Source organism: Zootoca vivipara, chromosome 12 (genome assembly GCF_965207765.1).
Source record: "Zootoca vivipara chromosome 12, rZooViv2.hap1.1, whole genome shotgun sequence".
NCBI classification, from domain to species: Eukaryota; Metazoa; Chordata; class Lepidosauria; order Squamata; family Lacertidae; genus Zootoca; species Zootoca vivipara.
The window spans coordinates 49,626,970-49,654,729 of NC_142595.1; the positions used below are offsets into that span (position 1 = coordinate 49,626,970).

The following is a 27,760-nucleotide window of genomic DNA, read 5'->3' on the forward strand; positions in this document are numbered from 1 at the left end:
CCTCTCCTCCCGGAAGTAAGAGGATTCGGAAGCTGCCGGGCAGGGAGGGGGTTGCCATAGAGACAAAGGTGAGACTCCCGTACTGAGGGGTGAGGGTGGGGGGTAGGGATGGGGGCTGAAGGCCCCGGAGAGTCTTCAATACGGGAAGCCCTCTGAGGGGACAAAACGGCGACCACCCGGACCTTCCCCACCAAGGGCAGAACCAGCCCAACGCTGGTGGGGGAGACACTGGGTCCAGGGCTCCAGGACTGACTGGGCTGCGACTCCCGCGCCCCTTGGCCATCGGCCTCACTGCCTGATGGGAATCGGAGGCTGACCGCGGCAATGCCCCCCCCGCCACCCACCCCCTATCTGTCCCCACAGTGAGCGTTGAGGGGAGCAGGGCGCGTGTAATTTACCCACTTTCGAATTCCAAAAGTGAAGGGTGCTAAACAGATGTAACATGACTTGGGAATTCAAAAGAGAATTTGGTTAAAGTGATATAATTTAGTTTTGCTGGGTAAGTAAAAAAAGGGTGTAAAATTGCATAGAAATCATTCAAAATGATTGCCAAGCACTTATATTTTTATTGTTATTTAGCATAGCCCAACATTTTCAGAAGGTAAAATTAAAATTGGTGTTTTCTGAAACCAGTTTATGTGCTTCTTAATCAAACATAGATTTACCAAGATTAATGTTGTACAGTCACAAAAGTAATAGCTGGTTCAAATGCCTCACACCCAAAAGCATCTTTTTAACACTCCCCCACTGAAGAAATCTGCAAAAAATTAAGTTTCACCTCCTAAAATGACACCTTTCTGAGGGGAAAGGTGCAGCCACCACCAGGCAAGCCTGAGCCACTTGGCCTGTTGCAGGCAATGCTGCCAGAGTTTATAAGGTGGCTCACGCCAGCGAGCCCAGCTTCACTAGGGCAGTGGAGGTGGAAGGGACTTTCTCAAGTCTGCCAACCTACCTCTGCCCAGGCCACAACCCAAAGATGTTGGCTGGATTCCCCCCCCCCACTGCCTTGTAACCCCCCACCAATTGTTTTCATAGGATTTTTAGTAATAGTGAATGGCTGCCAATTGCAAGTAAATATTAGGTAAGCCTTGGCTGATTCAATTGTTTACTAAATACAAGAAAAATAAACATTCACAGATCACTCTACAGGGCATCAGTAGATTTTCTGAGGCAAACAGTTTTTTTCTACACACACTGTGCAACTAACCCTAAGTTGCATAGGAATTTTTCTGGGAAGCCAACATCACTGGCACCACTCTTGCCAAGAGCCACACCTCTCTCTTTGGTGCCCCAAAAGGAAGTCATGGGTGGGGGGATGCCTTGTGGGGGGACACCTTTCCTGACCCCACTAAACTAAATGCCTCCACAAGCAATCTGGTGGTGGGTGGGATCTCTGGATCCATGCCAGGTGCACATGCTGGATTCCTCGCTTTCCTTGCAGATGACGGTGCATAATTTGTACATATTCGACCGCAATGGAATCTGCCTGCACTACAGTGAGTGGAACCGGAAGAAGCAAGCCGGCATCTCTAAAGATGAGGTGAGGCTTGAGATATACAGAGCAGGATACCAACGCTTAAACCTGCTAAGAACATAGTGTTATAAGAATTTTAAGGTCTCAAATATACAGTAAATATTCATAAATGCGCACATATCCATACGAATCATGTGTCTAAAATAGGGTATTAATAGGGTGAGCCAGTGACCTCGATTCAGGAACTAAAGTATTAACCATCACAAAAGAATAGCCAGTCTGCCTAGGTAATGCATTCAGTGACCATTATCAGGTATCCTGACACAGGATTTCTGCTGTAGACCGTCTCCTGTGATGTATGCATGGTGTTTTGGGGGGTGGTCTTGGGCTACAGGGTGGGCAATTTCAATAGTCTATATAAGGGTTTGTGTACCACTGTTCAGGGTTCTCCTCCCTCCTGCGTGTGGTGAGTGGGGACCCTGTTGCAACATTTCCTTGAATAAAGATCAGGCTTCCATGGACCTGAGGGCAATGAAACAATTGCTGAGACGGCTAGAGCGCTGGTGGCAGATAACTCATTCTGAAGCTGACCGGACACGGGTTAGAGCTCAATGTCGAGCCTACCAAGTGGCGGTAGCGACAGCGAAGAAGACTTTCTTCGCCGCCTCTATTGCATCTGCAGAAAACAGCAGCAGGAGACTCTTTCAGGTGGTTCGCAATTTAGCGGAACCACCTGCTCCATCGGGGCCCTGTACGGGCCACATGATCTCCTGCAATTATTTTGCAAAGTTTTTTGCAGATAAAGTCGCTCAGATTCAGGAAGAGGTAGACTCCACCATGGGAGCAGGGCCGGGGCGGGGGAGTGCTAGAGTGCTGTCTGGTCAAGTTGTGTGGGATCAATTCCATTCTGTTACCTCCGAGGATGTGGACAGGCTGCTTGGACGAGTGAAACCAACCACCTGTGTCCTTGATCCTTGCCCATCCTGGCTTATAAAAGCTAGCCGGGAAGGGCTGGGCGATGGGCTTTGCGGGCTGGTGAATGCTTCTCTCTGTGAGGGAGCCTTCCCAGACCCACTGAAAGAGGCGGTTATTAAACCGCTTCTTAAAAGACCATCTTTAGATGCGGCCAATATGGCCAACTATCACCCAGTCTCAAATCTTCCATTCTTGGGCAAGGTGATTGAGCGAGTGGTTGCTGAACAACTCCAGGCATGCCTGGAAGAAGCGGACCATTTGGATCCCTTCCAGTCGGGATTCAGGCCTCATCATGGGACTGAAACTGCCCTGGTCGCACTGGTTGATGATCTCCGGCGGGCTAGGGACAAAGGTGTGAGCTGTTTCCTAGTTCTGCTGGATCTCTCAGCGGCTTTTGACACCATCGACCATAACATCCTTCTGGACCGTCTAGAGGGGTTGGGATCTGGGGGCACTGTCATGCAGTGGTTCTGCTCCTTCCTCCTGGGCCATGTTCAGAAAGTGGTGGGGGGGGATGAGTGTTCAGGGTTCTGTCCTCTCCCCCATGCTTTTTAACATCTACATGCAGCCGCTGGGAGAGGCCATCAGGGGGTTTGGGCTGGGTGTTCATCAGTATGCAGATGATACCCAGCTCTACCTCTCTTTCAAATCAGAACCAGTGAAGGTCCTGTGGGAGTGCCTGGAGGCAGTTTGAGGATGGATGGCGGCTAACAGATTGGGATTGAATTCTGACAAGACAGAAGTACTGTTCGTGCGGGACAGGAGGCGGGCAGGTGTGGAGGTCTCCCTGGTCCTGAAAGGGGTAACCGTGCCCCTGAAGGACCAGGTGCGCAGCCTGGGAGTCATTTTGGAGTCACAGCTGTCCATGGAGGCGCAGGTTAATTCTGTGTACGCAGGCTGAGACCCTACCTGCCTGCAGACTGTCTCACCAGAGTGGTGCATGCTCTAGTTATCTCTTGCTTGGACTACTGCAATGCGCTCCACGTGGGGCTACCTTTGAAGGTGACCCGGAAACTACAACTAATCCAGAATGCGGCAGCTAGACTGGTGACTGGGAGCGGCCGGCAAGACCACATAACACCGGTCTTGAAAGACCTTCATTGGCTCCCAGTACGTTTCCGAGCACAATTCAAAGTGTTGGTGCTGACCTTTAAAGCCCTAAACGGCCTCAAAGGCCCAGTATACCTGAAGGAGCGTCTCCACCCCCATCATTCTGCCCAGACACTGAGGTCCAGCACCGAGGGCTTTCTGGCGGTTCCCTCACTGCAAGAAGCAAAGCTAAAGGGACCCAGTCAGAGGGCCTTCTCGGTGGTGGTGCCTGCCCTGTGGAACGCCCTCCCATCAGATGTCAAAGAGAAAAACAACTACCAGACTTTTAGAAGACATCTGTAAGCAGCCCTGTTTGGGGAAGCTTTTAATGTTTAATAGATTATTGTATTTTAATCTGTTGGAAGCTGCCCAGAGTGGCTGGGGAGGCCCAGCCAGATGGGCGGGGTATAAATAAATTGTTGTTGTCATTGTTGTTGTTAGCCACTTTGCTTCTCAGTATACTCTGGTTGGCCTCTGTTTTCTCCTACCAAAAGGGAACCCACTTAAGGACTATACGGGCTCTGGAATACCCCATAAGGGAAAAGGAACTTTTTTTTTTCTTATAACAATAGGAAGAGCCCTGCTGGATCAGGCCAGTGACCTATCCTGTTCCCACAATAGCCAATCAGATGCTTCAGTGGGAAACTCACAAACAGGATCCGAGCACAAGAGCCCTCTCCCTTCTTGCTGTTTCCAGCAACTGGTATTCAGAAGCATTGCTGTGTCTGACCGTGGAGGCAGACGATAGGCATCATGGCTAGAGTCAGTTGATAGTCCTCTCCTCCAAGAATCTGTCTAATCCTCTTTTTAAACCATCTGTTGGTTGGTGGCCATCACTGCTTCCTGTGGGGGTGAGTTCCATAGTTTAACTTTGCACTGCACCAGTCTCTTACTGGGATCTCTGCCTGGCCACCCTAGTTTTGTGGGCGGAGGGGGGGGGGAGCCTGTTCAGAGGTGAGGGAAACCAAACTGCAGTGTTCTGCAAGTTACTTCGTTTCTACCTCTGTTAATCTTGTGTGGTGCAGAGCCTTGAAATGATGGCTCAGTTCCAAGTGGGCATAATTCAGCTGGCAAGTAATTTTTTTTTAAGTGTGACAATTTAACTGAGTAAAAGATTAATCAGCAGCTGTGCAGTGATATCCCAACTACCTTTTCTGGCCATTTAAAACCACCACCAGCAAACCCACTTCATCTTTCCAGTGGTTCTTCAAGCCAGGGATAGGAACTGCTTTGCACTGGCTGGCTACCTCCTGCCATTGAAGAGCAAAAGCAGGAGTAAGTACAGTCGTATCTTAGCTTCTGTGCCATGAATGCCCTTGTACGGTTAGCCACAGGGTGGCGCCAGAGCAGAGCAAATGAGCATGACTGAGTTCTTTATCTTTGCCATGGAATCTCACCCCATTCTCCCTGTGCTGCCGAGTAAGATTGTCTTCCATAAACACGGTTTTAACAATGAGTCCGTAAGTGACTGTGGAGGCCAATTCTGGACCCACACGTCCTCCCTTGCGTCCTGAGTTTGAGTGTCTTCAAAGCCTATGACACCTTTGGTAAAGGCTGTTCTCCAACCGGAGCGCTCGCAGGCCATTATTTCCCAGTTGTCGGTGTTTATACAACATTTTTTTAGATTTGCCTTGAGACAGTCTTTAAACCTCTTTTCTTGGCCACCAGCATTACGCTTTCAATTTTTAAGTTCGGAATAGAGTAGTAAGGTGAAAGGGAAGGAGCTAGACAAAGAACAATCTCCCTGTGCACATATTCATGTTCTCTCTCTCTCTCTCCTTCTCCCCCCCCCCCCCCCGGCAGGAGTTCAAGCTGATGTATGGCATGATCTTCTCCATCCGCTCCTTCATTAGCAAGATGAGCCCTGTGGACATGTATCCTTTCTGCTTAAACAACAGCCTCAAAAGTATCACTCTTGCAGTTTTTTGACAGAGGGAGCTTGACTGGATGCTTTTTCATTCACGGGGGGGGGGGGGAGCCCTATCTACTTAAGGAGTAAAACTTGTTTCGAAGCAAGCAGGGGGCTTAGCCCCCTTTGACTGACGTCTCCTTCCTCCAGTTCTCCTTAATTCCTGCACCCCAGGAAAGACGGCTTCCTCTCCTTCCAGACCAGCAAGTACAAGCTGCACTACTATGAGACGCCCACGGGACTCAAGGTGGTGATGAACACAGACTTAGGGGTGGGCAACATCCGAGATGTCCTGCATCAGATCTACAGCTATGTGAGTCGGGGGGGGTGCAGTCTCCTCCCCTGGCCCACCCCCATCCCATGATGGTTTTTGAATGTTCTTTTGGAAGCCGAATGTCCGACGGAGCTTCCGATTGACTGCAGGAACTTCCTGCAGCCAATCAGAAGCCGTGCTTTGGTTTCTGAACATTTTGGAATTTGAACGGACTTCTGGAACGGATTCTGTTCGACTTCCAAGATGTGACTGTATAGTGATTATGAATGCAGTATTTTAAATTTTATTATTTTTCCCCAGTACTGAATTTTTTTCTGTTGGTGTACTTTTTATATTTTATGGGTGAATTGAGTAAAAAATGAGAGAGAGTGGTAGAAGCAAGTGAAACAGATCAACTGGTCAGGCCAAAGCTCTGTATATTTTTTTGTTAAAAAGCGGTTACCTGATGTTGGAAGACCGTCAGATTAGGGTTTAGGGGTGCAGCCTTTCAAAAAGGAGCCCAGACTCCTGCTTCCTCTGGGCCTTTAATTCATCTCCTCCAGTGCATTTGCCCCATTCCTTGTCCAGCTGCACTTCACTCCGGCAGTTGCTTTGACTCAGTGGTTGCCAACATGCCAAACTCCACGGGAGTCCCACTTCTGTCCTGAGAGAAGGCAAGTGCGAATGATCCCAAAGTAAGAATGGAACATAAGTTACGGGGGTTAGTCAAAATAGAAATCTTTTATGGAGCGGCAGACCTCCCAACGTTTGGTTTTCATTTCCCTGAAGCGGTTTCAGTTGGGGAGCAGAGGGGAGGGAGGGGTGTTCTCATCTCACTCGCCTCGCGATTCTCCTCTCACTCAGCTTCTTCCGTCTCCTCCCTAGATCTATGTGGAGTATGTGGTCAAAAACCCTCTGTGCAGCTTGAACGAGAACATCCAGAGCGAGCTCTTTCGGAGCAAGCTGGACGGCTTCATCCGTGGGCTGCCCTTCTTCTCAGCTCGGGCAGGCTAAGTGGTGTGGGTGGGTGCTTGCCTGTCCCCGTTCCATGCTGTAAATACTACAGTTCCCACGATGCACGTGGAGTACTGCCTGGCGGCGAACTTGGCACTTTCTCTGCTGGGTGGGCCATCGTCAGAACAACAGTCATTCCCTGCACCCCAGCCATAACGGACTTGCGTCCCAAACCAGGACTCTGAGCTTGGATACCTTTCGGACAGCAGCTTTCTCCACAGTGCTTTCCTCTGTTCCCTCCAGCCCCACATGTCCCCTGACCCACAGCTCCATCTTTTGTCCCATTGCGTATTCCCCCTTGGTTGGGACCCCAAGAGCCACTCTTCCTTTCCCTCCTGACCACGACACCCAGTCCTTTGGCAGCCCAGGCCTCTTCCTTTCTATTTATAGAGCTTTGCCTCATCCCTTTCTTCCCCCCTCCGCCCCCCAAGCTCCTATTTATAGCCAGTCTCTTCTCCTGCTTTTCCAGTCCAGTGCTCTCCCAGCCTGGGCATGACATCAAGTGCCCCGGGGCTGGGGGGGGGGATGCTGCTTGGACGCAGCAGAAGACGCGGCGGCACGTCCTTCCCAAATGCATCTCGCGAAAAGACGGGCCCGAAACCCAGTTTCACATTTCCGCCACCAGGAAAGGTCGACGAGCATCACAGGTCGAGAAAAGAACTGTTGTTGTTTTTTTGCTTGGATCCACCTTTCGTGAATTAAACAAAATGCCACCTTAAGATCAGAAGTTGCTTTGATCACCCTTGGCCCTACCTAGGTGGCTTGAGGGTCACCACAGACTCTCTGGGCTTTGCTGGCTAACTCTGTTGCCATTGCCCCCAGACTGTGTTAAGTTTGCAATGGCTGCTGGGCCGCCTCCACAAAAACCTCTGTTGTCAAGATGAGAGTCTCAGCTTCTTGGTCGCCCTGCAAACGAGATGCCGAAGGCCAGCGAGCGAGGCAGCAGCTCTTCTTCAAATTGGACTAACCGGCTCGTTAAATCGTTGCTCTCAAGTCCTTGCATCACTCGGGGCTTTTTACGTCCTTGGGCTTTGATGTTCAGAGAAGGGGAACAAAGCGAAAGCATCGGCAGCTACACCCCCAGGCCAGAAATTAAGTGCCTGGGTTAACCACCGTCTTGCTTTTCTCCCCCTCTCAAAAGGCCACAGCCATTTGCACCCTTCCCTTATTTGCTGCTGTTCATTCTGAACGTTTTAAGCTCTGGGAGTTTTGTGTGTGATTCAAGCTTGTTTCCAGCTTTTTCAAATGCGAGTTGATTTAAAAAATTATGTCTCTCGTTCTCTCTTGTCATGATAAATTTTGCATGCTTTGAAAGGTTGCATATTGCCCTGCTGGTGATCTCGGTCCGTTAAATGGTATAAAACCTTAGCCTGGAGATGCATCCAATTAAATGCCCCTCAATGTCACTTGGTGGATGGCATGGACTTGCATTCAAGGACTGGCGAAATGGCATTTTTGAAGCATGGCATAAGAAGAACCTGCTGGATCAGGCCAGTGGCCCATCTAGTCCAGCATCCAGTTCTCACAAGGGCCACCCAGATGTCAATGGGAAACCCACCAGCAAGAGCCCTCTTCCCTCCCATGGCACCCTGCGGCTGGCATTCAGGAGCATAACCCACGACAGTGGACTAGGTGGTCCAGTGGCCTGATCCAGCAGTCCCTTCTTACGGTATGTTCTTATGTTAACCTCTCTCATGCCTTAGTGCCCCTCCCTCCCAAAGAGGAGGCTTATTTATATTTCTTTGGAATACTTGCGCCCTGCTTTTCGAAGCAGCTTGCAAAAAATTGTCAAAACAAGACGACCCTTGAATCTAGTACAGGCACAAAGGTGTCTTAAGGGGACCAGGATTGTGGAGTCAGCATTTGCTGTGCACGTGCACACGGTTATGGGTGCCCCCTGGTGTCCTACAAGGCATCTCGCACCCAGGACCCCTGAATGTCGGAAGTGTCTCAGCAAAGGAACCAAGGGCAGGTCAGCAGCCAGGTATCTCCTGCCGCTAAAAGGCAGAGCAGAGCGCCTGTCCCCTGTGCTGGGTTTTAGTGCCTGGTGGGGATTATCTTCGCTTAATCCCTCAGGACAACAAGGGCAAGCAGGTAGCGAGGAGGGGAGCAGCACGTCTGAGAATCGGAAAACGCTGGCTGGGTTCAGCCCTGTGTTCCATAGGGCAGGGCCCAGGTTTTCCTCCTCCTCCTGAAACTGCCATCTCCTGGAAGAGCTGACCCAATCTACCTTTTCCAAATGAGTCTGCCTAAAAGAAAACCTTAAAAGTCGCAATGAAAGCCCTGCTTTCTTTTTAGTGAAGTCTTAAATCTCCCTGCTTTCAGAGCCCAGAAGACTACACCTCTAGGACCCTGCTCATCAGGTTGCATGCCCCAAGACAGGACGAGCGAGCATGATGGGTGACCCTCCAAGCATCAGGATGCCCCCGGGTTCGATTCTAGTTTATAAAGGTACCAACTCAGGATCTCGGCAGCGCCCCCTGGGTTATCGCCAGCGGCTCCCGTTTATCCTCAGTGGCCTGAGGATAGAAATCTGGTGGTGCCTGTTGAAATAATCACAGTATTTTATTTTATTTTTAAAAGTAGTAATATGTCTTTCACCCCCTCCATCCCCAACCTGGTACCCTTCAGATATTATGGATCACAACTCCCATAATCCCCAAGAGAATACAGCAGTGCTGATGGGAGTTTCAGTCCAAAGTATTGATAAGGCACCGTGTGGTGAAGGCAGAAGGAAGGCTGTCTCAAGTCTCTCTCGTCTCGGCAGAACTTCCTGCTGCCACTGAACGTCTGGTTTCCTGGACAGGCCCTTTGACTCACCCTGCCGTTTTCAAAGAGGTGCCCACAGCCCTTTGCGAAGGCTTTATTCAGATAACCTCCACGTTTAGAAGTTGTAGTTGAGGTTGTTTTACGGTTGGGGCTGGGGGTCTTTTGAAAGATGCAGCGGGGGAGGTGAGGATGTAGCAAGGGGGTCAAAAGGCATCGGTTTCCATGTCCGTTGCATTTCTGCAGCGGTTCACCTTCTTCCCCAAAACTGCGTTAACGTGTCTCACTGTTGCAAAATCATGTAATTTAGGTAATTCACACAGTTAAATATGTGGTGAACATTGTCACCAGAGTATGCCTTATGAGGAACGGCTTAGGGAGCTGGGTATGTTTAGCCTGGAGAAGAGAAGGTTAAGGGGTGATATGATAGCCATGTTCAAATATATGAAAGGATGTCATATGGAGGAGGGAGAAAGGTTGTTTTCTGCTGCTCCAGAGAAGCGGACACGGAGCAATGGATTCAAACTACAAGAAAGAAGATTCCACCTAAACATTAGGAAGAACTTCCTGACAGTAAGAGCTGTTCGGCAGTGGAATTTGCTGCCAAGGAGTGTGGTGGAATCTCCTTCTTTGGAGGTCTTTAAGCAGAGGCTTGACAGGCATATGTCAAGAATGCTTTGATGGTGTTTCCTGCTTGGCAGGGGGTTGGACTGGATGGCCCTTGTGGTCTCTTCCAACTCTATGATTCTATGAGTATTCCACCCCATTCACTTCAGTGCAAATGGGGCCATGACAGCATATTGTTTGCAGACTGCATTGATTTCCGTTCGGGACGCAGGGCGAGTAAGCGAATTTCCACTCCCGTTTCTGTTTTCGTCAAAATTTTCCCAACATCCCTAGGAAGGAGGAAGCTTCTCCTTTCTGCAGCGCAGAGTTAAACTGTGGAACTCGCTCCCACGGGAGGCAGCTCAGATGACTTTCAGAGAGAAATCAGACCAATTCATAGAGGATAAAGCTATCAGCGGCAACTAGCCATGATGGTTAGGTTGGGTCTCCACACTTGGGGGCAGTAAATGCTTCTGAATACCAGTTGCTGTAAGCCACAGGAGGGCAGAGGGCTCTTGCGCTCGGTTGCTTCCTGTGGGCTTCTGCCTTGGGCGTCTGATTGGCCACTGTGAGAACAGGATGCTGGACTAAGTGGGCTGTTATCTTAAGGAGGATAAATGCAGGGGGCGAATCTGGATTTCCACATCTAGCTGGGGTTTGGCAGCATTTCTTCACCAGGAGGACTCCACTCGCTGGCTCTTCTTCCTCCTGGGCCCTCCCTGCCACACGCCACACGCTGATTTGCTCTCTCTCTCATCTCCCCACCCGCCTGACACACATACCCATTAGCTTTCTGCTAATCCCAGTGAGCTGACCAGGTGGTGTTAGGCCAGAGGCAGGGTGCTTTGGGTGTGCTGAGAAGCTTTGAATTTTGCACAGTTCCCGAGTTTAATTCCTACAAAGCCCCAAATGGGAACGGCATCGGTGGGGCCTGCCAACACTTGGCCCAGCTGGGGTTTAACTCTTGGAAGTGTGTGCAGCTGTAGCTTCTAACTGCTGCCTTTGAGGGCACAGTGAGGACCTGGCAGGTGGGCAAAGTTGTCAATTTCGGTTTCTCTCATTTTCCCCCATCCGTTTGCAATTCTTATTATTTTAGAAATCAGCATTTTAGTGGTACAAATCTCTCCTAATAACGCACATTTTTGTGCACAATTTTCCTTAGTATGTGCATATTAAAAGCCATATTTTCCCCAACTATTTATTTTTTCTTTAACATGATGCATCATTGCATGTTTTCGTATGCATTTCATGTTCATGCTTTCCCTTGCCACGCTGCTGGGCCGAATAAATTGCATTGCAAAATATGGAGACCTGCAGGTTTTGGAATTTGATTCGCGTATTGTTTCAGAAAGTGCAAATTAGATTCAGTTTGCGTTTACAGGCAAATCTACCTGACTTCTTTCCCATCCCTAGTGGAGGCTCCTCAGTGGCTATGAGTGCTTTTCCCCAGCTCTGGCTGGTTCACCAGCTACAGCCCCTTTGGGGCAGAGATGACTTAGCCACTGTACTCCATGCTCTGGTAACTTCCAGATTGGAGCCTAGCAGTGCCCCCTCCTGCATGGGGCTGTGACACGGAAACTTCAGTCGATCCAAAATGCTGCAGCCAGATTACTGTTTCCTGTAGGTCTCATATAACCCCTGTTTTAAAACAGCTCCACTGGTGGCCAGTTCATTTCCAGACGCAGTGGGAGGTGCTGGAGGGTTTAAAGCCCTAAACAACTCCGGCCCCAAATAACTGAAAGACTGCCTCCTTCCTACAGACCTGCTTGGGTGCCGAGTTAAGTTCATGATTCTATGAAACTCTTTCCCCCGGCTTTTGGCATTTGACGTGCATGTCTTTAAGACCAACTTCCTTTTTGTAAGTTGTTTTAAGCTTTTCATACCACGTCTTAATGTTGTGAGCCTTCCTTTCCAGCGAAGGGCAGGCAATTAGTAATATTCTTTGTAGGCCTGACTCCTGCGCATGGTTTTTCTTCAAGAAAATAAGGTAGTTCCGTCTCCAGATGCCAATTTCCAACATGGGTGGCTTAAGCCGGTTTTCTTTTTAAACCATTTCGTAATGTGCACATAAAGCCTAAATTGGATTTATCGTCCCGCCTCCTCTCCTACCTTGACGAGATTTGGCACCTGTGATGCACTGAGCACAGGAGAGGGATCAAAGGTGGGCTTCAAGGTAGTGCCTGGATTCCCTTCCGGCGAATTTTGTGTCGTGCTTTCAGCTTTGCTGTGATTCCTTGACCAGCAGGGAGATTCCAGCTTCCAATAACACATCCCAAGGACCCAGGTTAAACCACAGAGTCTAGGGCTTGCTGATCAGAAGGTCGGCGGTTCGAATCCCTGCAACGGGGTGAGCTCCCGTTGCTCGGTCCCAGCTCCTGCCCACCTAGCAGTTTGAAAGCACATCAAAGTAGATAAATAGGGACCGCTCCAGCGGGAAGGTAAACGGCGTTTCCGTGCGCTGCTCTGGTTCTCCAGAAGCAGTTTTGTCATGCTGGCCACATGACCCGGAAGCTGTACACCGGCTCCCTCGGCCTATAGAGCGGGATGAGCGCCGCAACCCCAGAGTCGGACACGACTGGACCTGATGGCCAGGGGCCCCTTTACCTTTAAGGCAAGTGAGCCGTCCTGTTGCTTTCCTGGGCCTACGGCACCCTTCACGGGTCCTGAATTCCTGTTTCCGTGACCAGTGGTTAGGTGGCCTTTCTCACTTGGGTGTCCACAAACAGGAGTGTCCTGAAAAGAAAAGAGGGAAGGAGGTGTCCCATCAAGGAAGACATGCCAGGAGTCTTGCTGCCACCAGGGCGTCTTTGGCGTGCCAGAAGCATGCAAGAGATTTGCCTCCGCAAATTCGACCGGTGGGGAATCAGATCTATGGGGAAGGAATTATAGAGCGCCAAACGAGACCGTCCCGAACAGGGCAACGGGCTGTAGGGATAGGATAGATATGGCAATTTAGGGGCATAGGGGAAGGAAAAGGGGAGGGTAGCGAGGGGGGGTGTCAGAGGCCATGCTTCACCAGCTGCCAGGCCAGCAAATCCCCCACATGCTCCCTCCCCCGTGGGGAGGGAGGGAAGGGAGTGAGAAGGGAATCTCCGGGCATTAAGCACCGTGACTCCAGCTAAGCCGCTGTCCTCGGCTCTGGTTGCGGCAGGTGCCGTGGGGATCTCAGCCAGGCCTCCCCCGGCCCCAGCAGAAGCCCCTCCAGCCATCATGTTTGCCAGCTCTTCGCGGGGAGGCCCGGCGCCCGCGGGCCGGGGGCCCGGAGGAGGGGGCAAGTTCAGCGTGGACGAACTCTACGGGCTGCCCAAGAAGAGCAAAGGGGCGCGGGGGGAGAGCGTCCGGCGGCGGAGCCAGGGAGGCCAGATGGGGCGAGAGGGGCAGCCCCTGACCCCTGCCCAGGTGCTGGAGGCGGCCAGGTGCTTGATGGAGAAGCGGCGGCTTGAGAGCTACCTGCTGGAGGCCGGGATCAGCCCAGAGGAGCTGGAGTGTACTGGCATGGTGTACAGGTATGTTCCACTTTGGGGAGGGGGGGCAAGCTAGAGGGGTAAGTGGGTGCCTCGTGCCTTTCATGTGCAGCCGTCTTGAGCCCCAGCATGTATCAAGGCGATGGTTGCAGCGTTGCTTTTAGTTCTTGCAAAACAAGTTCCTAGTCCTCAGGGAAAGTTTTTTGTTGTTGTTGTGAGTGTGCTCATGGAAAACTGGGAGGGGTTTCCAAGGGAATGTTGCTGTTCCTTATTCACAGAACTGTAGAACTGGAGGGACCCAAAGGGGTCATCTAGTTTGTGTTGTGAAGTGCCCTGAGGTCTATGGATGGAGGGTGATATTCAGATTTAATACGTAATCACAATAATGGGGCATTAGGGTTGTTAGAGGAAGGGTAGAACCTCTGCTCCTTCTGGGATAGTTTGTCCACCTCTGGTCCCCATTTGCACTCAACTCTCACCTGTGGCTCCTAGAAGCTGTCAGCATGCGACTGCGGCCACACCATGGGAAATGGCTTCGGCCAGCTGCCTAAACCAGGAGAGAGGAGCCGACGAGTCTCAAACCCTCGGGAGTTAGGGACTTCCTCTGCGTGTGAAGGCAGGCTCTGGCAGATGGAGTGGACGAGACCAAGAGTGAGTCCAATGGTTAAGAAGGTGGTTTCTGCACATGCTGTAGAGCAGGCACGTCCAACAGGTAGATCGTGATCTACCGGTAGATCACTGGACATCTGTGGTAGATCACTGGTAGATCACTGGCTCCCCCCAAAGAAGCTCAACAACTTTGGCTCCCCTAAAGAAAAGCTCAACACTATTGCCCTGCACCCTCCAAAATGTGGCTTTCCTCCTCCCTAAAAAGCTCAACAAGCTTGACCTGAACCCCATAAGGGGGGGGGGGCAGATCACTGCCAGTTTTTAACTGAGATTAGATCACAGTCTCTTGGGAGTTGGCCACCCCTGGTGTAGAGCATGGGTAGGCAAACTAAGGCCTGGGGGCCGAATCCAATCGCCTTTTAAATCCGGCCCACGGACGGTCTGGGAATCAGCGTGTTTTTACATGAGTAGAATGTGTCCTTTTATTTAAAATGCTTCTCTTGAGTTATTTGTGAGGCATAGGAATTTGTTCATTCCCCCCCCCCCAAAAAAAAATAGTCCGGCCCCCTACAAGGTCTGAGGGACAGTGGACTGGCCCCCTGCTGCAAAAGTTTGCTGACCCCTGACTTAAAAGATTCCTTATGCACAATGTCCCAGGAAACACAGTTGTGAAAAAGCAGATTGAATAATTGTGATGGTTTAAATACGTAAGAAGCATCCCAAATGGAACCAAACAGTATAAATTCAGCTGAAGATATGGGTCGCACAAAAAAAAAAAAGTATCTTAGCTCTTGAAAAAAAGGGGGGTGAGTGGGTTTTTAACATTCAGGAACTAAAACAAAACATCGTAAAATAATAAAATAATAAATAAATACAAAGGAAGGTCAACAAAATACGTTTTGTTGCGGACAGGGATACCGATGTGTTAAAATTTAGCATTGCACGGAGAAAGCAGACAGAGAGTTTTTCCTCCTTTCAGAGTTAGAACGTAGTGGGGACATCCAAGCAAGCTGAATGGTGGGAATTAAAGCCAGGAGAAAGGAAGGACCTTTCCCACACAGCAGAGAGTTAAACTGTGGAACTGTGGAACTCACTGCCACAAGGTGCTCAGTGGAACTCACTGCCACAAGATAAAAAAAGGTTGGACACATTCATGGACGAGGAGGTTTTCAGTGGCCTCTAGCCACAATGGAGAAGGCAGCATGTGTCTGGATACCAGTTACTGGGAATTAAAAGAGAATTGCTCTTATCCCATTGGGGCATCTGGTTGGCCATTGTGAGAACAGGGTGGCAGACTAGATGGGCCCACTTTGGTCTGGTCCAATTTCAGGGCTCTTCTTAAGCTTTCCTCTTTTCTCCAGATTTGGTCACTGCCCACCCCCCTCCCAAAGGACATAATTGCCAGAGTGGTCTGTTCCAGTGTTTTCTGTGTGGATATATTATTTCCCCTCCAGATGGAGCCCCCCCCCCCCCAATGGCTAACAACAATGCAAACACTACTCTAACTATATAAAGATGGCATCGAATGAAGATCAATGAGTAGTAAAACCAGGGGGGGGGAGGCTGGGGAAAGAAAGAGAGAGAATAATGATAGCCGAGCCCAAATTAAAATGAGAATTTTTCAAAGTGCAATTGCAGCAGCAGCAGCGTGTCCAATATATACTGGGGAAAGGACTCGAGGCCCTTGCTTCTTTCCATTCTATCCACGGCATTACTGAGTCGTTTCTTTTATTTATGAAACAATTTCTAGGAGGCATCTTAAAACAATTTACAATGCAATAAACACACGCATATCCACATACAGAGAGAGTTAAAAACAATTGGATTTCTTCTTTTAAAAAATGCATTTACATATTAAACAATTCTTTAAAAAATTTTTAAAAAACACCATCAGTTTCAGATCCGCTACAGATACCAGCTGGGAAGCTCCACTTAGAAGGTTTGAAAGAAAGAAAGAAAGAAAGAAAGAAAGAAAGAAAGAAAGAAAGAAAGAAAGAAAGAAAGAAAGAAAGAAATTCCCCCTTTTAATTAGTGATTTCCTGCTCCTCGGTGGGTGCCTCTGTAGCTGCTATTTTGCTCTCGCTGGAAGAATGGATTGTTTGGGGTTTGTTTTGAACTTTGTTTTATTATTCTTGCCCTTTTGGATAGGCCCAGGTGGCACTGTGGTTAAACCACTGAGCCTAGGGCTTGCTGATCAGAAGGTCGGCGGTTTGAATCCCTGTGACGGGGTGAGCTCCCGTTGCTTGGTCCCAGCTCCTGCCAACCTAGCAGTTTGAAAGCACGTCAAAATGCAAGTAGATAAATAGGAACCGCTACAGCGGGAAGGTAAACGGCGTTTCCATGTGCTGCTCTGGTTCGCCAAAAGCAGCTTTGTCATGCTGGCCACATGACCTGGAAGCTATACGCCTGCTCCCTCGGCCAATAATGCGAGATGAGCGCGCAACCCCAGAGTCGGTCACGACTGGACCTAATGGTCAGGGGTCCCTTTACCTTTACCTTTTATCCATTTTTTGTGCCAGCCGTGTGCAGGGCTCTTTACCAAGACAAGCAAGGTAGGGTCATAGAATCACAGAGTTGGAAGAGACCACAAGGGCCATCCAGTCCAACCCCCTGCCAAGCAGGAAACACCACCAAAGCATTCTTGACAGATGGCTGTCAAGCCTCTGCTTAAAGACCTCCAAAGAAGCAGACTCCACCACACTCCTTGGTAGCAAATTCCACTGCCAAACAGTCATAAAGGCCGGCCCATGAAGTGGACTGGGGCAGCCGCCTCAGGCAGCAGAATTTCACGGAGTGGCGCCCTTGCAGATGACCCAGCCGCCACCGCCGCCGCACGACATGAGACTTTGGTGGAAAGGACAGCGCCTTCCCATTTCACCTCAGTTTCACCTCAGTTGGTCTGCCAGCAAGGCCTGGTGTTTGAAACCAGTTCCCCATAGAGCCTGGGTAGGCAAACTAAGGCCCGGATACGGCCCAATCGCCTTCTGAATCCAGCCCGCGGACGGTCAGCATGTTCTTACATGAGTAGAATGCGTGCTTTCATTTAAAATGCATCTCTGGGTTATTTGTGGGGCATAGGAACTCGTTCATTTTTTTGCCCCAAAATATAGTCCGGCCCCCTTACAAGGTCTGAGGGACAATGGACGTTTGCTGAAAAAGTTTGCTGACCCCTACCGTAGAGCATGTTCTCGCGGATCCTGCCCTCTTCCATCCTGTGGACATGGCAGGAGTGTGAAGATGCTGGGATTGTGGGCTTGGGAGAGCTTTGTTTGAGACTGTCCTGCCATGTCATGCCCAAACTCTTCCTGACACAGAATGTGCGGAAAGTGTTGAGACGTCGCTCCTGGTGAATGCAAGTTGCTAGGTAAAGGTAAAAGGTGTAAAGGACCCCTTGATGGTTAAGTCCAGTCAAAGGCGACTGCGGTGTTGCGGCACTAATCTCGCTTTCAGGCCAAGGAAGCCGGCGTTTGCCCACAGACAGCTTTCTGGGTCATGTGGCCAGCATGACTAAACCACTTCTGGCGCAATGGAAACACCGTGATGGAAACCAGAGCGCACAGAAATGCCGTTTGCCTTCCCGTCGCAGCAGTACCTATTTATCTACTCGCACTGGTGTGCTTTTGAACTGCTAGGTTGGCAGGAGCTGGGACAGAGCAACGGGAGCTCACTCCGTCATGGGGATTCGAACCGCCGACCTTCCGATCAGCGAGCCCAAGAGGCGCAGTGGTTTGGACCACAGCGCCACCCGCTGGGGTACTCCATTCTGCCTCAAACCCCATCTGGAATCCTGTGTCCAGTCCTGGGCACCACAGATTCAGAAGGCTAATGACAAGCTAGAAGGTATGCAGAGGAGGAACGTGTCCAGAAGAGGGCAACCAAAATGGTCAAAGGCCTTATGAGGAACGGCTTAGGGAGCTGGGTATGTTTAGCCTGGAGAAGAGAAGGTTAAGGGGTGATATGATAGCCATATTCAAATATAAAAGGATGTCATATAGAGGAGGGAGAAAGATTGTTTTCTGCTGCTCCAGAGAAGCGGACACGGAGCAATGGACTCAAACTAGAAGAAAGAAGATTCCACCTAAACATTAGGAAGAACTTCCTGACAGTTAGAGCTGTTCGGCAGTAGAATTTACTACCAAGGAGTGTGGTGGAGTCTCCTTCTTTGGAGGTCTTTAAGCAGAGGCTTGACAGGCATATGTCAAGAATGCTTTGATGGTGTTTCCTGCTTGGCAGGGGGTTGGACTGGATGACCCTTGTGGTCTCTTCTGATTCTATGACCAATACGATAAAGGGCTTGCAAAGCCTTGCGAGGAACTTCAAGGAGCCTTTTGAGGAACAGTTAAGGGAGTTGGGTACGTTCAGCTTGGAGAAGAGAAGACTCGGAGGGCATGACCTTGTTTTCTGCTGGTCCAGAGAGTAGGACCCATACCAATGGATTCAAATTACAAGAATGGAGATTCTGATTAAACATTAGGAAGAACTTTCTGATGGCAAGAGCCATTCAAACAGCAGAACGAAGGTGGTGGACTCTCCTTCATTGAAAGTTTTTTAAACAGAAAAAAAAGTCCGTCCAGGATTCTTGAGTTGCAATTTCTGCACGACAGGCGATCGGACAGGCAATGGGAGCTGCATTTCAAAACATCTGGAGGTCGGCACCAGGTTTGGGATACGTGGTGTTGGTCGCCATGCATGACAATTGCAAGGTGTGTCTCCCCCCCCCCGGCATTAATTTTTTGGGAAGCTGAGACAGGCACACACTTCGCAAAGTGGAGCGCTTGCCGTTGCCTTGTGGGTCAACCTTTGAGCAAATTTGGCTGATTTTGCACCACCGCCACCACTCCCCACGCGGCCCCCTTACATAGATGTGTGGACTCTGATTTTTGTGTCATTCTCCTGGAGGTGGGAGGAAGGGAAGGGGGCAGGCGTGCTGGGCTGGGTGAGCACACCCACCGCTTCCAGCTTTTGGTGTCAACTCCGATGAGGCATCTTGGTGACTGTGTCACCTCTCATCTCCCAGGATCTCCTCAACCCAGCAGGGAGCTTGTGGAAACTCCCATCTACTCCTGCCAGCTGCCAACTCGCCCTTGATGGGAACAAATCGCCTGGCGACACCCCTTAATGAAAGACAGAGTATATTAAGCATTACCCATTTGGGGGAGAGAGATATGCTATGGTAACTCACTTAAATCTGCATGCAAAAATGTTAAATCCACCTGTGATCTAGCTCTCTGAATTTTTTAAAAAAGCAGATAGCAGGTTAATAATTATTATAATATATCTATTTATACCCCGCTTTCCCCCCTGACAGGGAGTTAAGGGAGCAGGGGAGGTACGCACATCCTAGGTCTTTTGGAATTTGTGCAAATGAGATGACCTAACATCGGATTTCAGGCTTCTTTTTTAAGGGCGGAGAACCAGAGGACGTCCTATCAAAACAGCGAGTCTTGAATCCTAATCCAGAGATTGGCAATAGCTGTTCTTCTTGGTCACCTACGGTGTGCTGATAGCCCCTGCAGGTGACCAGAGGCAAGGAAAGAAGGATTTGTTGCCTTAGTCCAGACATGTCCAAAGTCTGCTTTTGGGGGGGGGGTCTAATCTGGTCGGTTTAATCCGGCCCTTGAGGCAGTTTACTTCCTGGGGTAAAATCCTTTAAAAAGCTCAACAACTTCAATCCTAGAAAAAGGTTCGCCCTTTGGTCGCCTCTCACGCATGTTCACTTCGTCAGATCTGGCCCTCTTTGGAAAAAAAAGTTTGGACACCTCTGCTTTAGTCAGAGCAATTTCTTGCCTCTTTCCCGGTGTGCATGGACAGGCACAGTAGCCAGAGTTTTGTGGGCTGCTGCAGGCGATTTACTACATGGCCTAGGAAGCTGGCTTTGTTATTTATATATTTATTTACTGTGATTACATCCTGCCTTACACACACACACACACACACACACACACACACACACACACACACTTCCAAGGAGCTCAGCGTTTTAAACGTAGTTCTCCCCTGTCCCATTTAACACCCCTGTGAGGAAGGTCAGGTCGAGAGAGGGTGGGGGGAGAACAGTGCCTGGCCCAAAGCTACACCCAGCGAGCTCCATGGCCAAGTGGGGATTTGAACCCTGCTCTCTCCCAGGTCTTTGTCCAACGCTCTAACCACTGAGCCACCCTGCCTCGGTCAGATGGTTCATCTCGGCAGGATATGGTGGTGGTGGCACTTTTTCCACACACACACAAAAAACCTGTTATCTCTCCCCTCCCCCCAGTTGCATACAGTGCTAGAGATTCCCCAGGAAGGGCTCGCCCCTTGGGCGTTGCCCTTGAAAGAGCAGAGGGTAGCTGGCAGGCCCTGGCACAGCACTCCTGAGACAGCCCGAAATAACTTCTGCGCACCGCTGTCATCGGCTCCCACCCACCCCGGCTTCCTTCTCCCTCCGGCTTCCTCAGCCGACACCTTGCATCTCCACAACTGAGAGGAGACGAAGGCTTAGGGGCTTTGCCTTTGTTTGCCCCCCTTCCCTGAAACACGTAGGAAGGTGGGTGTCGCACGTCTTTCCCCATCTGAAGGCAAGGGGCACCACTCAGGCACACGGCTGCCCTTCCGCCAGCCGCTCTCTCACTCCTGCCGACGCCGCCTCGCTCTCGCACCATGTACCCCTACAAGCCGCACGGCACGGACGCCTTCGGGACCCCTCTGCGGCGCACCCCGCCACGGACTGCGAGGGGCGGCCTGAAGAGGAGGAGCCCGGCTCCTTCGCACTCCCAAGGCTGCAGCAGCCCTGACAGCGGACTGGGTGCCACCCTGGCCAGCCACGGGATTGACCCTCTGCCTGACACGTCCGTGGGATGCAGGTAAAAGAAGCCGGGTGCAGGATTCAAGAGACAGTGTGGTGCACTGGTTAGAGAGTCAGAGCAGGACCTGGGAAAGGCCAGGGTTCAAATCCCCGCTTGGTCGGGAAGCTCACTGGGTGGTAGCCTGGGGGCCAGTCACTGCCTCTCTCAGCCCGGCCTACCTCATAGGGGTGTTGGGATCAAATGTGCGCACCTCGGGCTCTTTAGAGATTGGATATAACTACATGCTGAGCTGCAAGCCGCTTCCCTGAAAATCCACCATTGCATTTCTTGGGTGAATCCGACATGGGCTTCTTGGGTGGCGAGTGCGGGTTCAACCGCTGTTGAACACAGCGCAGCTGTTTAAGAGGGGATGTAGCCACCCAGCGGGTCTGAGCAGAAGGAGGCTGGGGGCAAAGGTCAACCAGATTTGTCTGCACCAAATTTTGCTGCAGGGGTTAGACGAGATTGGCTGTTTATTGGGCATCCGTTCTGATTTGTTGTCTAGATGACCTTGCGTCAAGCAAATGGCATCCCACACTTTCCCGTGCATTTCCTTAATGTCAGTTCCTGTTCTCAAAAGAGGGGGGGGGTGAGAGGTAAGCTTTAATTACACATCTCCCCTGTTTTATTTTTTTCCTTTCCTTTTTTATGGGTTGTGGGAAAACAACGGCTTCTTAGCACTAAATTGTCTTAATGTAAAAGCAGGACGTTTATCAAGGCCCTACATATTTACGAGTGAAGCTGTCTGCGGACAAACGCCGGCTCCCTCGGCCTATAGAGCGAGATGAGCGCCGCGACCCCAGAGTCGGACACGACTGGACCTGATGGTCAGGGGCCCCTTTACCTTTTTAATAGGCTGGCCCTATCATTAGGCAACCACTTCAAGCAGCCGATGTGAGCAAGTGGGCAGTGGTGGCAAGGTCCAAAGGGGAAACTGATCAACTTTTTCATCTCTGGCCTCCACTGGGCACAAAAGAGGAGGAGAGAGGGATGGCAGCAGCCAAAGTGGTGGAGGGACATAGGAAGCAGAACGTATGTAAAGGAGCCCTGGGCGGTTAAGTCCAGTCAAAGGTGACTGTGGGGTGTGGCGCTCATCTCGCTTTTCAGGCCGAGGGAGCCAGCGTTTGTCCACAGAAAGCTTTCTGGGTCATGTGGCCAGCAGGACTAAACCGCTTCTGGTGCAACAGGACACCATGATGTAAACCGGAGCGCACAGAAACGTCGTTTACCTTCCCGCCGCAGCAGTCTCTATTTACCTACTTGCACTTGTGTGCTTTTGAACGGCTAGGTTGACAGAAGCTGGGACAGAGCAATGGGAACTCACCCCCTTAAAGCGGATTCGGACCGCCGACCTTCCAATCGGTTTAGACTACAGCGCCACCCACATCCCTACGACAAACAGAACATAGGAACAGAATCTAGTACCTTAGTTTATAATAATGGAAAGCACTTGCGGAAATTGGTTTTAGAGGAGCTCAGATCTGTTAGGTTACTTCCTCTGTTGTGTGTGTGAGAGTGAATTTGCATGTATCTAGAAATGATTTTGATTAAAACATTACGAACCTTTGGAAATTTCCAGGTTGGGTGTCTGTTGCAACTGAGCGAGCCAGTGATAAGAAATGAACCAGACAACTCACAATAACGTAGTTTTTGGAATTTTGATTACTTTAGCAATTACCTTACAGTATTGATATAGATTCTGTTGTTTTTTTTTTATTATTATTCCTTCTTTCATTATTTTTTTTTGAAAGGCCTTTGTCCTTTAACCATCTGTGCCCTTTTTAGAAGTGTGTGGGATGTTTTTAATGCATCTCTGTGGCAGGGGGTTGTCCGCCTGTTTGGTTGTAAGTTGCTTTGGGCTGACCGGACCAAGATAAGCAGCTAACAAATTCAATTAATAATAATAACAATTTAAAAAAATTAGGTGGAGTCAGACAATTGGGATCCATCAAGCTCAGTATTGCCAACATGGACTGGCAACAGCTCTCCAGAGTTTCAGGCTATCCCAGCCCTACCTGGAATTGCCATTGGGGATCGAACCTGGGAGCTTCTGTGTGGAAAGCAGGCGTTACAATACCTTCCCTTAACGCAGATACCCCGCTTATCTGGTTGAGTCTCCCCAGCCACTCTGGGCGGCTTCCAACCGAATATTAAAAACAGTACAGCATCAAACATTAAAAACTTCCCTAAACAGGGCCGCCTTCAGTTGCCTTCTAAAAGTAAAATAGTTGGTTATTGCCTTGACATCTGCTGGGAGGGCGTTCCACAGGGCGGGTGCCACTACCAAGAAGGCCCTCTGTCTGGTTCCCTGTAACCTCACTTCTCGCAATGAGGGAACCGCCAGAAGGCCCTCGGCGCTGGATCTCAGTGTCCGGGCTGAATGGTGGGGGTGGAGACGCTCCTTCAGGTATACAGGACCGAGGCCGTTTAGGGCTTTAAAGGTCAGTACCAACACTTTGAATTGTGCTCGGAAACATACTGGGAGCCAGTGTAGATCTCTCAGGACCGGTGTTATGTGGTCCCGGCGGCCACTCTCAGTCACTAGTCTAGCTGCCGCATTCTGGATTAATTGCAGTTTCTGGGTCACCTTCAAAGGTAGCCCCACATAGAGCGCATTGCAGTAGTCCAAGCGGGAGATAACCAGAGCATGCACCACTCTGGCGAGACAGTCAGCGGGCAGGTAGGGTCTGCGTACAAGATGGAGCTGTTAGACAGCTGCCCTGGACACAGAATTAACCGGTGCCTCCATGGACAGCTGTGAGTCCAAAATGACTCCCAGGCTGCGCACCTGGTCCTTCAGGGGCACAGTTACCCCATTCAGGACCAGGGAGTCCCCCACACCCACCCGCCCCGTCTCCCAAAAACAGTACTTCTGTCTTGTCAGGATTCAACCTCAATCTGTTTGCCGCCATCCATCCTCCAACCGCCTCCAGGCACTCACACAGGACCTTCACCGCCTTCACTGGTTCTGATTTAAAAGAGAGGTAGAGCTGGGTATCATCCGCATTCTGATGAACACCCAGCCCAAACCCCCTGATGATCTCTCCCAGCAGCTCCATATAGATATTAAAAAGCATGGGGGAGAGAACGGAACCCTAAGGCACCCCACAAGTGAGTGCCCAGGGGTCTGAACACTCATCCCCCAACACTTTCTGAAGACGGCCCAGGAGGAAGGAGCAGAACCACTGTATGACAATGCCCCCAGCTCCCAGCCCCTCTACACGGTCCAGAAGGATGTTATGATCAATGGTGTCAAAGGCTGCTGCGAGATCCAGCAGAACTAGGAAAGAGCTCTCACCTTTGTCCCTAGCTCGACGAAGTTCATCGACCAGCGACCAAGGCAGTTTCAGTTCAACCTTTCAGACAAAGGTTGCCTCAACTGTATTTGTTAAGGTCTACTCCATTTAAAGAGACGAAGCTCATTGGACAGGGCCAGGCTGGGCTGAAGGAACAAGGGCATAAGAAAAGCCCTGCAGGATCCGGCCCATGCACTCAAGCATCCTGTTCTCTCAGTGGCCGACCAGATGCCCATTGTGGGGAACTCTTATGCAGGACTCTCTCCCTTCCTGCAGTTTCCATCAACTGCTATCCAGAAGCATTTCAGCCTCTGGCTACTAGCCATTGATAGCCTTAAAGGTAAAGGTAAAGGGATGCCTGACGTTAAGTCCAGTCGCAAACGGCACTCATCTTGCTTTACCGGCCAAGGGAGCCGACGTTTGTCCACAGACAGTTTTTCCGGGTCATGTGGCCAGCATGACTAAGCCGCTTCTGGCGAACCACAGCAGCGCACGGAAACGCCGCTTACCTTCCCACCAGAGCGGTACCTATTTATCTAATTGCACTTTGACGTGCTTTCGAGCTGCTAGGTTGCCAAGAGCAGGGACCGAACAACGGGAGCTCACCCCGTTGCAGGGATTTGAACTGCTGACCTTCTGGTCGGCAAGCCCTAGGCTTTGTGGTTTAGACCACAGCGCCACCCGCGTCCCATCCAGTTATAGCCTTAGGCTCCAATAATTGGTCTGCTCCTCTTTCAAATCCATCCAAGGTAGCGGCCGTCACTCCCTCCTGTGGCAGGGAGTTCCCACAGTTTGCTGTGAAGAAGTACCTTATTTTATCTGTCCTGAATCTTCCAACATTGAATGTCCATTTTGTTGTCCGAGGCAGAGGATATATGCCTGCATCCCCTTCCACATAGAGAACCACCGACTGTCGAACCTTTCTTGCGACACTAGTGATGGGGTAGCCTCACTTGAGAGGAAGAAGCAGGGCAGGGCATGGTGCTCAACCAGATCTCACGTCTGCCACCCGAGGCAGCTCCCGCACTTTGCCTGACAGCTGGGCCGGCAACCCGGGTCCAGAACGAGAATTTGAAGTCGATGGAGGTGTTGACCCAGTGTGTGGCAGCTGTGGGGAAAATCCAAATTCCAGGCTATGGGTTGTGAACAAAGGGTCTGAAAATAAAGCTGGCACAATCATAATGCAGTTCTTCAAATTTATGGTGCGACCACACTTGGAATACCGCATACCGTTCTGGTCGCCTTGCTTCAAAGCGGATATTGCAGAGCTGGAAAAGGTTCAGAAAAGGGCAAGGGGGTGGAACAACTCCCCTATGAGGAAAGGTGGTGACATTCAGGACTGTTTGGAGAAAAGGTGAGTAAGGGCTCATCCACACTTACTTTGTGTCCCACACTTTCTTAGTAAAGGTCTGCACTTTAAAGCACCATGTCTGAGCAGCACTGCTTTCCCCAGGAAACCCCGCTCTTTACCACTGAATTGGAACAAACAGTAATTCAGGTTTTCTTCTGCAGGCTGCCCTTTGCTCTGATTCAGCGGTAAATAGCGGGGGCTTCTCCAGAATAAAAGCTGGGGCAAATAAAGAGTGTTTGGATTGGACACAGCTTTAAAGTGTAGGTCTGTGCCTGGAAACACGCCACAAAAGGAAGTCTGCATGAGCCCCCAGAAGCGACATGATGCAAGTTCATAGCGTTATGCATTGTGAAGGGGGAAGAGAAAGAAAGCTTTTCTCCCTGGAACTCGTTCAGGTGAGAAAAAAGTCCTTCACACAGCACATAGTTAAACTTTGGAATGCTCTCCCACAGGACTCGGTGATGGTCGCCAAGTTGGATGGCTTTAAAAGAGGCTTAGGCAAATTCAAGGGGGGGGGGGGTGAGACTCTCTGTGGCTACTAGTCCACGAGGGCTGCTTTAGTTGGTGCCAAAATATTGTCCAAATGTGGGGAGGGGGGGAATCAGCTGCCCTTCCAACTTGCCTGCAGAAGGGAGCCTTGCAGACCCACCAGTTTTCCCCATTCCCCTGGGGAGAGGGGCTTCTTCCTTGCCCCCAATTCCTCTACTCCCATCTCACCTCTATTCCATGTTCCCCACTGATACAGACCACCCGTGTGGCTGCTTCGCCCTCCCCCATTAAGTGCTCCCCTCAACCCCCCCCCCCCAAGTCTCCTGCTTAAAGTCCTAAACTGCTATTATCCCAAATCCTTTCTCTCCCCCACCTTTTTTTTATGGATGCTCTTAACTTTATCCATCATTCCTCTTTGGGTGGATTATCCGAGCCAAGAGAGAGATAGGGGGGTTAAGAGCAGCGGGGGCAACACGTGTCCCCGTTAAAAGCTTTCCGCAGCTGTCGTGGTCTTTTGTTTTTCCTCCCTCTCCCCTCCGCCCCCCAGTCACATACGCCAATCCCCGGGAACCCAGGAGTCCTGCTGCCCCCCTCCCTTTCCCCTAAGAGCTTTAGGAGGAGGAAGTGGAGGCGGCGGTCCAGAGGATGCTCTTCCCATCTCCGCCTCTGCCAGCATCTTCGCCTGCATCCCCGAGCATCCTTCTTCCTCCAACGCAGCGGGTCCCCTCGCCTCCCCCCACACCCACAAAAAAGGCCGGCGGGGGAGGAGCCTGGCATGCAAATGAGGCCCAGCTAAACCGGGGCGAGGAGCGGCATCCCGGACAGCAGCTGTACTGAGGGTGCTGCCCTCCCTCTCCTCTTCCTCACCCCCCACTGCAGCCTGGCCAGTCCCCCCCCCATCTCAGCACCCCTTCCCTCAAAGACGTCCCCGCCCTCCCCCCTTGCATGCAGCTCCCCCCACAGGGAAGGAGGCAGCCAGGCGCCCACAGCCCATAACCCCGGGGTGCGTTGTGGGGGGGGACAGACACCTTTGGGTGTTGGGGGTCCCCAGCTGAGCCATGCAAGTTTCCATCGCCTGCACAGAGCAGAACCTGCGGAGCCGGAGCAGCGATGACCGGCTGTGCGGCGGGGGGACGCGGGGCCAGGGCAGCGGGGGGCAAGGCAATGGGGGGTACCAACCCCCCGGCAAGGGACCCCGGCTAGCCATGGGGCCGCGGGCGCCCGGGCAGAACCTGCCCCACATCGCCTTCCTCCTGAGGGAGTCCACCGGCCGGGCCACGGGCATGAACTACAGGTAGGGTCTTTTTTCTGATGGGGGGATGGGATATGGAGAAGGGAGGGGTAACAAGAAGGGGGGCTGGAGCGGGGGGGGAGTTTTTAGGCTGGGGGGACCAATGGGGATGGCTTGCGGGGGGGCAAGATGAAATGAGCTGGTGGTCTGGCATGGGACCTCACCCCTGTCCCAGAGGAAGGTTAAAGGAGTTTAAACTGATGTGGGGGGGGGGGGTGTGCTAAGGAGAACTCTGAGATTATGAGGAGGGAGGTAGAGTCGCAATCGTCTGCAGGACACCCCACGGTGGTGTCTGCTGCCAATGGGGGTTGCTGGGGGATGGGGTGGAGAGAGGATTTGGTGGGGAGGGG

General features: G+C 51.0%; 2 protein-coding genes across 4 annotated transcripts in view; both read left to right on the top strand.

Annotated features, from left to right (window-relative positions):
* Nucleotides 1–4: 4 nt before the first annotated feature.
* On the top strand, nt 5–8,032 carry TRAPPC1 (trafficking protein particle complex subunit 1). The gene is made up of 5 exons (XM_035136671.2): nt 5–68; nt 1,442–1,540; nt 5,342–5,412; nt 5,622–5,760; nt 6,586–8,032. Exons 2-5 carry the CDS (start codon nt 1,442–1,444, stop codon nt 6,712–6,714), a joined length of 438 nt encoding a protein of 145 aa, XP_034992562.1. The 5' UTR covers nt 5–68; the 3' UTR covers nt 6,715–8,032.
* A 5,144-nt stretch (nt 8,033–13,176) lies between these two features.
* KCNAB3 (potassium voltage-gated channel subfamily A regulatory beta subunit 3) overlaps nt 13,177–27,760 on the top strand; it is a 42,827-nt gene continuing 28,243 nt past the window's right edge. Inside the window, exon 1 of one of the 3 annotated variants that reach the window (XM_088656258.1) lies at nt 13,177–13,592. In XM_088656258.1, coding sequence (XP_088512384.1) covers nt 13,297–13,592 — 296 coding nt within the window. In that variant the 5' untranslated portion in view covers nt 13,177–13,296. Of the gene's footprint in view, nt 13,593–20,653; nt 21,002–27,053; nt 27,414–27,760 lie in introns of those variants that run through there. The other 2 variants (XM_088656257.1, XM_035136357.3) reach the window with 2 other exon arrangements.